Below are 12,114 nucleotides of genomic sequence, written 5' to 3'. Positions count from 1 at the left end.
ATGTACCTGTCCAGTTTTCCCAGCACCACTTATTGAAGAGGCTGTCTTTTCTCCACTGTATATTCTTGCCTCCTTTATCAAAGATAAGGTGACCATATGTGCGTGGGTTTATCTCTGGGCTTTCTAACCTGTTCCATTGATCTATATTTCTGTTTTTGTGCCAGTACCATACTGTCTTGATTGATTTTTATCTACTACACTATCAATTACTGAGAGAGGAGTGTTGAAATCTCCAGCTGTAATTGTGGATTTGTCTATTTCTCTGTTTAGTTCTATTAGTTTTACTTTATGTATTCTGAAGCTCTGTAATTAGTTGAATATATATATTTAGTATACATATATTTATCAAGAAATATAAATAAATGGAATAGAAGTAATAAATGACAAAAAAATGGAATATAAAAAATAATCTAAAGAAAGCCAGGAAACAAAGGAAAAACAGAACAAAATATACGGGACAAATAGGAAATAAATAGCAAGATGAAAGACTTAGGGGGGGTGCGGATTCGATCCCTGGCTGGGGAACTAAGACCCTGCATACCGCATGGCCAAAAAAAAAAAAGACTTAAACCCAACTACATCAATAATTATATTAAGTAAAACTGGCATAAGGATTCCAATTGAAAGGCAGAGATTATGGTCTGGATAAAAGCAAAACAATTATAAGGTGTGAATAAGAAACCCATTTAAAATATAAAATCCAGGTTAAAAGTAAAAGGATGAAAAAACATAAATATGTAAACACTAATCACAAGAAAGCTGGAGTGGCTGTACTAATATCAGACAAAGTAGACTTCAGGAAAAGGAATATCACCAGGGATAAAGAGAGACATTTCATAATGATAAAGGGATCAATTTATCAAGAAAACATAATATGTCACACATAAAACATGCACATAAATGGCAGATAACCTCTGTTTTTTAATTATAATCTTTACTTTTTTTGTTTACTTTTTTTTTAAGCGACTGCTCTGGGGTTAAATTGACAATTCATATCTTTAACTTACCCCAGTCTACCTTAAAATAATATTATAACACCTAGGTATTATGTAAGAACTTTTCAAAGTATATACCTATTTCCCTTATCATATCCTTTGTGTTATTATCATATATTATACTTTTCACATATGCTATAACTCCCCAAATATATTAATATTATCTTGCTTTAAATAGTCAATTACCTTTTTTTCTTTTTGCATCTTATTTTATTCACTTATTGTGTCTTACGGAGCTTTCCATAGAGAGCATTCTATACTACTTTTTCAAATAATTTTTTTACTGTGGTATAATACACATAACATAAAATTTGCCATCTTAACTATTTTTAAACGTAGAATTCAGTGGTGTTAAACACATTCATAATGTGTAACTATCACCACCATCTATCTCCATAGCACTTTTCACCTTGTAAAACAGACACTCTATACCCATTAAAAAGTAGTTCCCTATTCCTCCCTTCTTCCAGCCCCTAGCAACCACCATTCTATTCTCTGTCTCTAAGATTCTGACTAAGTATTCTTTCTTATTTCCTTTTGTGCGTATCATATAGCTATTTTCTTTGTGGTTGCCATGGGGATTACATTTAACATCCTAAAGTTATAACACTTTAATTTGAATTTAGACCAGCTTAACTTCAATAACATACAAAAACTCTGCTCCTTTACAGCTCTGTCCCCACCCCTCTCCGTTATTATCACAAAATTACATCTGTATACGATGTGTGCCCAGAAACACAAACTAACAATTCTTTTAATGCATTAGCCTCCTAAATTATTTAGAAAACAAAATGTGGAGTTACAAACCAAGTCACTTGGTAGCTTTTAGATTAATAATTTTTAAAAAATGTATTAGCCCCTTAAATCTGCAGAAAACAAAAAGTAGATAACAAACCATTGTTAGAATAATATTGGCTTTTATAAGGGCCTTCACTGAGATCTTTATTTCTTCATATGGCTTTGAGCTACTGTCTGGTGTCCTTTCATTTCACCCTAAAGGACTCCTTTGAATATTTCTTGCAGGGTAGATCTAGTGGTAATAAAATCCTTCAGTTTTTCCTCATCTGGGAATTTCTCTCTCACGTTTGAAAGAAAAATTTACCAAACATAGGATACTTGGTTGACAGTTTTATTCTTTTAGCACTTTGCATATATTGGCCCACTGACTTCTGTCCAAAGTTCCTGAAGAGAAATCTGATCATATTCTTATTGAGGATCCCTTGTATGTGATAAGTTGATTCTCTCTTGATACTTTCAGGATTCTCTCTTTGTCTCTGACTTTTGAAAGTTTGATTATAAAGGTGTCTCAGTGTGGGTCTCATTGAATTCATCTTACTTGGAATTCATTAAGCTTCTTGGATGTTTTATATTCATGTTTTTCATCAAATTTGGGAATGTGGTAACTCTGGAAATCAGATTCTTCCCCTTTCTAGGGGTTTTCTCATTTGTGTTATTGTTTTTATTGTTTTTGATTGTTTTAGCCTGTGTTTACGCCAAGGATCAGCTTGAGGTGTAAATTTAAGTTCTTCTCAGGTGTCTTCTGAGCCTTTTCTTGGGCATGCACTATCACTTTCTAATTTTCCCTGTAGATGCAGCTGTTTTTTAATGTCCTAGTCTTCAATATTTGGCTCCCAAAAGGGGAAAAAAAGGGAAAATGAAGGGGAGGAGTATGTGGAAAGCACCAGCCCTTTATATGCTCTGGAAGTCACATATATTGGGAGTGGGGCGTGCTGGCTTGCAACAATAGGGGGAGATGCAAGAACAATGGCTGCCTACCTCTTTGTCTGTACCTGCATGATCAGAAGAAGCAATCAGCAATCAGAGCACAGACCCCTTGAAGTTGAAGGACAAGGTCCTTTTTGCCTACCCTGGCTCCTATTTGTAAGCTGCTCCCAGACAGTTGCCTGCCATGTGACTAAGGGTGAGGGATGGGTAGCTGCTACTGCGCTAAGAGCTAAAATTGACCAAAATTAACCACAATTTACCTTCCAAGTCGTCCCCTGGAACTTGTAAGCCTTCAAAAGACTCCAGAGTTCCAAATTAGTTATAGACAGATTCTGCCAGTGCAATTGTTGTCTAGGTAGAAAGACAGACTCCTGGTGCTTCTTACTCTACCATCTTCCCAGAATCCCTCAATTATCTTTTAAATTAACCAAAAAAATGAGAAAGAAAAGTCACATATCCACATATTTACCACTTTGTGTAGACCCAAGTTTCCACCTGGTATTATTTTCCTCAAGTCTGAGAAATTTCCTTTTCCATTTCATAAAATGTAAGTCTGTTACTAACAAATGCTCTCAGCTCTTGTGTACCTCAAAGAAGGCTTTATTTTAACTTTATTTTTGAAAAATATTTTAACTGGATATAGAATTTCAGTTTCATTGTATTTATCTTCAGTACTTAAAAGATGTTGCTCCATTGTCTTCTGGTTTGCACAGTTTCAGGCAAGCATTCTCTCATTACTCTTACCTTTGTTTCTCTGAATAAATGTGACTTTTTTCCTCTGGCTACTTTTAAGATTTGTTCTGCATTCCTGGTTTTCAGCAATTTGATTATGAGGAGATTTAGTGTGGTTTTCACTGGGTTTATCCTGCCTGTGGTTCACCGAACTTCTTGGATATGTGGCTTTACAGTTTCCACCATATCTGGAGTATTTTCAGTCATTATTTCTTCAGATATATTTGTTTCCCCACCCCCGACTTTGTTTCTGGAACTTCAATTATATACATGTTTAGACCACTTAATTTTGTCCTACAGGTTATTAAGGCTCTGTTCATTTCTTTTTCAGTCTTTTTTTTTTTTTTAAGTCTGTGTGCTTTAGTTTCTATTGCTGTCTTTAAATTCACTGATCATTTCTTTTACAGAATATTAGTGCTGTTACAGCCATGCCATGTTTTTTTTTTAGATATTATAATTTTATCTCTAGAAGTTCTATTTGATTTTTAGCTTTCATTTTCTCCCTGTTATGTTGATATTTTCCTTTAAATCCTTTCACATACTTTAATAACTGTTCCAAAGTATAAAATCTGCTAACTTCATCATCTGTTATTTTCTAGGTGTTTTTCTGTTGACTGATTTTTCTCCTAGCTATGGGTTGCAATTTTTGATTGAATGCTCAACATTGTGAGCACTGGAATTGTTTTATTCCTTTAAAGTGCCAGACTCCTTTCTGGAAAAAAGTTAAGTTACTTTAAGAGCAGGTAATTGTTTTGGAGCTTGTTTTTAAGTCTTGTTAGGGTGGGTTTAGAATAGCCTTTAGGCTAGAGCTGATATACCACCCCTACTGGTAAGGCACGTGTGGCTTAATATTCACCAACAGATTCAAGGGCAGGTTTCTGGAGCACTTTTCTCACAGATGGAAGCTAGAACTCCTACAGGCAGCAAGATGAAAGAGGAAAAAACCATGCAGAGATGCTCCAGAAGTAACACTTCCACTTATATCTCATTAGACAGCACTTAATCACATGACCACACCTAGCTATAAGGAAGACTGGAAAAGCAGTCATTTAATCTGGGTGGCAATGTGCCCAGATAAAAATTAGAGCTCTGCTGCTAAAGAAAATAGAAAGTATTGGGGTACCCAACAAACAAAAACAAAAACAGTCTCTGCCATAATTCCTAAGATTAAATTTAGGAGGAAAAGCATATGATTTATGTAGAAAAGTATAAAACATTTTCATAATTACCAAAGGACATAAAATAAGACCTAAAACCATGGACTCACATGCCATATTCCCAGATGGAAAAATAATTACACAAAAAGATCAACATTTCAGAATCCCTAAGATTTTGTGGGGAAAGAATGGGGAATGAGGGGCTGTTCTAGAACTACACAAAATAATTTAAAGTTCATATGTCCATTATAGTTTAAGAGACATTCTTAAGGAATATTAATATCTAAGCAGAACGACCAGTTTGCCTGGGACAGTCACAATTTGGCATCATTGTTCTAGCAACCTGTACAGTTTAACATCTTCTCTTTTGAAAAAAAATTATTAACAGTTGCATTGAAATAAGCTAGAATAGGCTTAGTAGATCCAATTGATTTTTCTAACTTCCAGTTTTTGCCATGGTCTCATCTAGTAGTTTATAAACCACATGTACAGTGATTAAATATGAATGTTAACCAATGTTAACCAGTGAGATGGAATCTCTTCATGACTTTTTCAGACAACACAGAGTCTTTGATTTAAAAAGGAAAGCAGGAAGAGAGGGAGGGAGAGAGGGAGGGAGGGAGGAAGGGAGGAAGGAAGGGAGGAAGGGAGGAAGGAAGGAAGGAAGGAAGGAAGGAAGAAAAAAGAAAAGAAATGCAGTGGCAGCGGGGACTTCCCTAGTGGCACAGTGGTTAAGAATCCACCTGCCAATGCAGGGGACATGGGTTTAAGCCCTGGTCTGGGAAGATCCCACATGCCGCAGAGCAGCTAAGCCCATGAGCCACAACTACTGAGCCTGCACTCTAGAGCCCACGGGCCACAACTACTGAGCCCGGGCGCCACAACTACTGAAGCCCACATGCCCTAAGGCCCGTGCACAGCAACTACTGAGCCTGCATGCTGCAATTACTGAAGCCCGTGTGCCTAGAGTCCGTGCTCTGCAACAAGAGAAGCCACTGCAATGAGAAGCTCGCACACCGCAATGAAGAGTAGCCTCTGCTTGCCGCAGCTAGAGAAAACCCACGTGCGGCAACAAAGACCCAACACAGCCAAAGAAAAAAAAAAAGATAACAATTTGAAAAGAAATTTTTTTTAATTTTTTAAACTTTTAAAAAAATTAAAAAAAAAAAAAAAGAAGAAATGCAGTGGGACACAGGTAGCTAAGGATAGCTCCTAACTCCTTCTATCAGTATTCAACCTGCTACCTATGCTATTCATTTGGCTGCCAGGCTGCCAGTCTGTGGAAAATGTGGGAATTACAGGCCAGTTACACATGAAATACGATTACATTTATAATCATTCCATTTTGTATCTTATAGTAAATCCATAAATCTGTAATTCTGAATTAATTTAACTTGCAAAGTTTCTTCTCCATGTGTAAACAATAAAGTGTCAGGTGTTAATATGTTGACACCACTAACAGAACTTTGCAAACAGTTAAATTGTATCAGTTTTATCATCACCTGCTAACATTAGAAAATCAGTTATTACCCAATAATGGTATAATATTAAATACTTTCAATGGAATCAAAGGAAAGTTTTGGGGAAGTCATTCTATCAAAAGTGAAATGTGTGACACTAATGAAAATTCAGTTTAAAAAACTCAACTAAAAATAAAACTTCTTTGGGGTAATAATACAAATATAAATTTTGGTGCAGCAAGATGTCACCGCAAAAACAGTGTTCTGACAGTCCCATAAAGTAGACATGTATCTGCAATCGATTTGGTGCACACATAACTTGTTACCAAACAAGCAATATTCTACAGATAGAAAGAAAAGTTATAGTCGTCAAATTTTACAAATATTTTAAAATCCGCATTTAGATTAACTGAACTACAAAAATTTTGTGATGAAGACTGTACTGAATACAAAAAAGATCTTTGAACACAATACATGGCTTTCTTTTAGCTATGCATTATCAATGTGATTTTTAAAATTATTTGTGTCTTTGAAGAACTACTTAAGTAACTTACAAAGGGATTTAACTTGTTTATAAATGAGCCCTAAAAACTTTCTGACACAATTTGTTTAAAATCAATTAGAAATATTCATTCAAAGAAGTCAAGGAATGGAGTACCAAAATCTTTAGTTTTTGAAGCTTTTAGAGAATTGCAAATACTGCATCAAATATTACAGAAGTATTTTTAATGTATAGGTGACCTAAAAAAAGAAAAGTTTTTAGGTATCAACAGGCAAACCCTTCAGCAGGCTATCCCCTCATAAAAGGCAAACTAAAATTAGAAATTTTCCATGTATCACAGGTATTTAACAAGGAAGTCTATCTCTGTTCATAGATTTGAATGTAAATGTCTGGATTTTTAATGTTCTCTTCCCTTCTGGTAGGAATCCCCAAAGCAATAAATTAACATATACATTAGAACATGTTAGGGGCTGGTGATACCCTAGCAAGTCTAGCAGAGCAAACACAAAACTTCCCTGAAGATTCTCACAGAAGAAAAAAATAATTCAGCCAAAGATTACTCACAACCAAAAATTATGAATCAACAAAAAATAATATACCATAAGTAAATACTAGCAGATACAAAACCCAGTAATATTAGCACCCCCAAGAACTCCATAATTGTAAAATCTGAGACTATAAAAATTTTGTTTTAAATAATTAAAAAATTAGGGGAAAAAAGCAATAGAAACCATAAGAAAAGAACATGATACTGTTTTTCTAAATAACAAAACTAGATCATCTTTAAAAATGAATCAAATAAAACAGAGAAAAATGAAAAATATATGCCTTGAAATCAATTACTCAATAGAAGGATTAAACAGCATATTAGACAAAGCTCAACAAATGAATGAGTCAGAAAACCATTTCAAGGAAATTATCCAAAATACAGGACCTTAATGAGAAAAAGGTGACAATAAATGTAAGAAGTTAAAACAATAGCAGGACTAAATGAGGTGGTCCTATACATGTCTAACTGGAGTCCCCAAAGGAAACAATTCTTTGGAAAGTAGGGTCACTCCTAGATGAATAAATGAAAGTAAGTCTGCAGCAATGGTCACCCTGGCTGTACCTTACATGTATCACCTAAGAAACTTTAGAAACAAATTAAAAACAGTGCCTAGGTCCCCCTTCCCCCTCCTGTAATTTTGGAATTGGTGTGGAATAGGTCAAGGTATCTGTATTTTCTTCAAAGCTTCCCAAGCTATTTTAGTGAACATCCAGGGTTGAGAACTAGTGATCCACACCTAGACACAGCTAGAGAAACCACAGAACAAAATTAAAGAGAAAAATGTTAAAACAACTACAGAGAACTAATACTATCTACAAAATAATAACCTAGACTGACAAAAGACTTCTCAACAACAGATGCCAAAATAATATTAAAACAGTACCTTCAAACTACTGAGAGAAAATAACTGTCAACCTGGAATTCTAAATAGCTAACTACCATTCAATAGTAATATCAAAATAGACATTTTTAGTCAGTCTAAGAGGTTACCATTTATAGAGTTTTGCTGAAATAGCTACTAAAGAGGATGTGCTTTAAGAAGAAAAACACTGAACCTAGAATGGAATGGGATACAAGAAGAAATTGAAAACATAAAAGCAAAACACAGCAGACTACTGATGCCAGCTAAACTCACAGCTCATACTTCTTTTCCTAAGTAATCAATCAACCAGGATGTCAGTCTTTCTGGTCATCCATCCCAGTAGTTTGTAAACATGATTGAACAAGCTGACCTCAGTTTTAAAAATAGGAACAAGGGTTTCCCAGGTGGCACAGTGGTTAAGAATCCTCCTGCCAATGCAGGGGACACGGGTTCGAGCCCTGATCCAGGGAGATCCCACACGCTGCAGAGCAACTAAGCCTGTGTGCCACAACTACTGAGCCTGCGCTCTGGAGCCCGTGGGCCACAACTACTGAGCCTGAGTGCCACAACTGCTGAAGCCCACGTGCCTAGAGCCCGTACTCTGCAGCAGGAGAGGCCACCGCAATGAGAAGCCCATGCACCGCAACTAAGAGCAGCCCCCGCTCACTGCAACAAGAGAAACCCACACACAGCAATGAAGACCCAACACACCCAAAAATAAATTTAAAAATAAATAAATTTATTAAAAAAAGAACAAACACATGGGTCCCACCCTAGATGTACTGTTAACTCTAGGAGTAAGGGCCGACATTTTCTTAAAAGCCTACCAGATCAAGAGGATAATCAGGTTTAGGAACTTCAGATTTCTAGCATTTCCTTCATTCAGCAGTTCTCTTAAAGTGTGGTTCCTCATATGGCAGCATCATCATTACCTGCTAACTTGTGGAAATGCAAATTCTCAGGACCCACTCTAGATCTACTGAATTAGAAATTCTGAGGATGGACTCTGCAACTGTGCTTTAACAAGCCCTCCGGGTGATTCTGATGCCAGTTCAATTTTGAGAAAGCCGCTTTAATCTCCTGCTCTAAGTACCCTGTTCACACTTCCACATGAACAAACCCCCTGCTGCTGTCCTGCCTACAAAATCCTTCCATTTAGTCTTCTAGAGCAATGTACCATGGCAATTCCCAAACATTCTTAATCTCTTCACTGGATTTTCTTTACATCTTTTGTCTTAACTGAACCTGGTTCACGTCTCTTATAGGGTCTTCACATAAAGGCTGTTCACCTCCCAAACATCATGTAACTCAGGGTCTGGAAAGTGAGGTCTACTCATTCCCTAACTCCCTAATAACACCAAAACATCTGGATAAAAATCTCACCTTTTCTGAGACTCTCCACTCTCATGGCTTCAGTTGTTAAGTGTATATGATATTGACTTCCAAATTTCTCTTATGATGTTGAGACCAGAACCCACTACTTATCTCACACTTCCATCTGGATGTCCCCAGAGGAACCTCAAATCAATATATAAAAATCTGGGGACTTCCCTGGAGGTCCAGTGGTTTTTCTTTACATCTTTTGTCTTAACTGAACCTGGTTCACGTCTCTTATAGGGTCTTCACATAAAGGCTGTTCACCTCCCAAACATCATGTAACTCAGGGTCTGGAAAGTGAGGTCTACTCATTCCCTAACTCCCTAATAACACCAAAACATCTGGATAAAAATCTCACCTTTTCTGAGACTCTCCACTCTCATGGCTTCAGTTGTTAAGCGTATATGATATTGACTTCCAAATTTCTCTTATGATGTTGAGACCAGAACCCACTACTTATCTCACACTTCCATCTGGATGTCCCCAGAGGAACCTCAAATCAATATATAAAAATCTGGGGACTTCCCTGGCGGTCCAGTGGTTAAGACTCTGTGCTTCCAATGCAGGGGGTGCAGGTTCGATCCCTGGTCAGGGAACTAAGATCCCACATGCCATGTGGCCAAAAAAAACCAAAAGACAAATAAAAACTGAACCTGCCATATTGTCCAACCCTGTTCTTCCTGTACTTTCTAATATAAATGAAGGCACCACAATTCAGCTATCCAATTATCTAAGTCTAAACCTATAAATCAATGGAATTCCTTATTCAAACATTCGATTAATCACCAATTACCATCAATTATTTCACCTTCTGTTAAGTTCTCTAATTCTCTCCTTCACAACTACTATTGCTACAGTACAAATTCTCCTCCCTTACTAGGATTTCCTATACAGCAACAGCCTCCTAACTGCTCACTCTCTCTCAAGTATTGCACTCCTCCAATTCATTTTACAGTCCTTAAATTTCAAGAACATTTATTTTTAAAATCATGTGAACTTATAGTTTTAATACTTCTACTCTAAATCCATCATCATTCAACACAAGTTTTTAAATCTAGCTCTTTTACTCAATAGTTCTAGATCACCAACTTACTGATAAATTTTATCACAACTATGTAACAAAGAATGTCAGTCAAAAAAGGAATTATCTAATTAAATCCAAATTAATGCTTAAAATTTAAGAGTGCTGTAACTAGTAATTTCATCTATATGAACTTCACTGCCACAAATTTTAGTTTTTGTTATAAATCATAGCACTCCATGTTTATAAGATGAGCAAAATAAGAACATTGTGAAAAAAAATTTTTGAAGTCCAGAGAAAGAAAACATCTCAGATTTTGAAAAAATGAAAACTCACCATACACACCTGCAGAACGAGTGGAATTGTTCATGGTAAAAGGTCCGTTAACGATGTCGGAAGAAAGAAGCTCATCAGACCCCCGCTGAAAAGCAAGAGCAATATTCTGTTAATAAAACAAGTCTTGGATAATGGTCCATATTTACTACTAAAAATATTAAAAGCTAATATTACTTAATCTGAATATCAAGGCACTTAAGGGGAAGTCCTCAAGAATCATAAAATCTAAAGGTGGGAAGTGAACTTAATAGTAAACAAAAATTATTGAACATCCACATGATTGTTAGTTATAAAAAAGAGGACTGCCATCACATAATTGGGGGCATAATCCCACAACCCTTCTGAATGAAACTCAATTCTCTGAGATATGACATCTGAAGTGTCAAAACCATATTTAGGGGTTGAATCCTGACATTGTTTTTGTAGTATATTTTTAAGTATATTTAGTATATTTTAAATACATTTTGGTATATTAACTATGTTAAGTTTTGTAGTATATATATATTTTTATAAGGGACTGATGACTTTTTTTTTTTTTGCCTGCATTGGGCCTTCGCTGCTGCGCGTGGGCTTCCTCTAGTTGCGGTGTGGGGACTACTCTTCACTGCAGTGCGCAGGCTTCTCACTGTGGTGACTTCTCTTGTTGCGGAGCACGGGCTCTAGGCGCAGGCTTCAGTAGTTGTGGCTCACGGGCTCTAGAGCACAGGCTCAGTGGCTGTGATGCATGGGCTTAGCTGCTCCGCGGCATGTGGGATCTTCCCAGACTAGGGCTTGAACCCATGTCCCCTGCATTGGCAGGCAGATTCTTAACCACTGAGTCACCAGGGAAGTCCTGTAGTATATTTTCAAGTATTTGCGTGCAAATAATTGCATAGCACTCCCTGACTTTTTCATAGATGTGTATTTTTAGAAGTTGAACACAAAGATGCAATTTATTTCTATATTGGTCACATCCTTTAAATAAGCAATTTTTTCATTCATTAATCCTTAAAATGATCTTTAATGTGTACTATTTCTTAAACAACTACTGTTTAAGTAATTTAGACTTTTTCTCAGGTAAGAGTTTTGACCAATTCCAGAGTTGAACTGTCAAAGCTGAAAGACAAGTCAGTCTAGCCTTTTCATTGTAAAACCATAAGGTCTTTTCACCAAGATTAAAATGTTTATATCTAGGAAGTACAATAAACACCGTGTATAAATTTAAAAACAACCTATTTCAACTGGTAGTTTGTTCAGCTCTCGGTCAATTTTTTTTTGGCGGTGCCACGTGGCTTGTAACATCTTAGTTCCCCAACCAGGGATCAAACCCCAGGCCCCTGCAGTGGAAGCATGGAGTCCTAACCACTGGACCACCAGAGAATTCCCAAGCTCGGTCAACTTTTTTTTTTTTTTTTTTT

At 36.4% G+C, this 12,114-nt stretch overlaps 1 protein-coding gene across 5 annotated transcripts in view; it reads right to left on the bottom strand.

Annotated features, from left to right (window-relative positions):
• The window catches only part of PTBP3 (polypyrimidine tract binding protein 3), a 72,874-nt gene extending 62,051 nt beyond the window's left edge, over window positions 1–10,823 (bottom strand). Inside the window, exon 1 of one of the 5 annotated variants that reach the window (XM_024126133.3) lies at window positions 10,718–10,823. In XM_024126133.3, coding sequence (XP_023981901.1) covers window positions 10,718–10,751 — 34 coding nt within the window. In that variant the 5' untranslated portion in view covers window positions 10,752–10,823. The remainder of the gene's footprint in view (window positions 1–10,717) is intronic. The other 4 variants (XM_028493644.2, XM_024126132.3, XM_007106725.4 and 1 more) reach the window with 4 other exon arrangements.
• Between the last annotated feature and the right edge of the window lie 1,291 nt (window positions 10,824–12,114).

Source organism: Physeter macrocephalus, chromosome 9, assembly GCF_002837175.3.
Source record: "Physeter macrocephalus isolate SW-GA chromosome 9, ASM283717v5, whole genome shotgun sequence".
Lineage (NCBI taxonomy): Eukaryota > Metazoa > Chordata > Mammalia > Artiodactyla > Physeteridae > Physeter > Physeter macrocephalus.
This window is presented reverse-complemented; position numbering and strand designations above follow the sequence as displayed.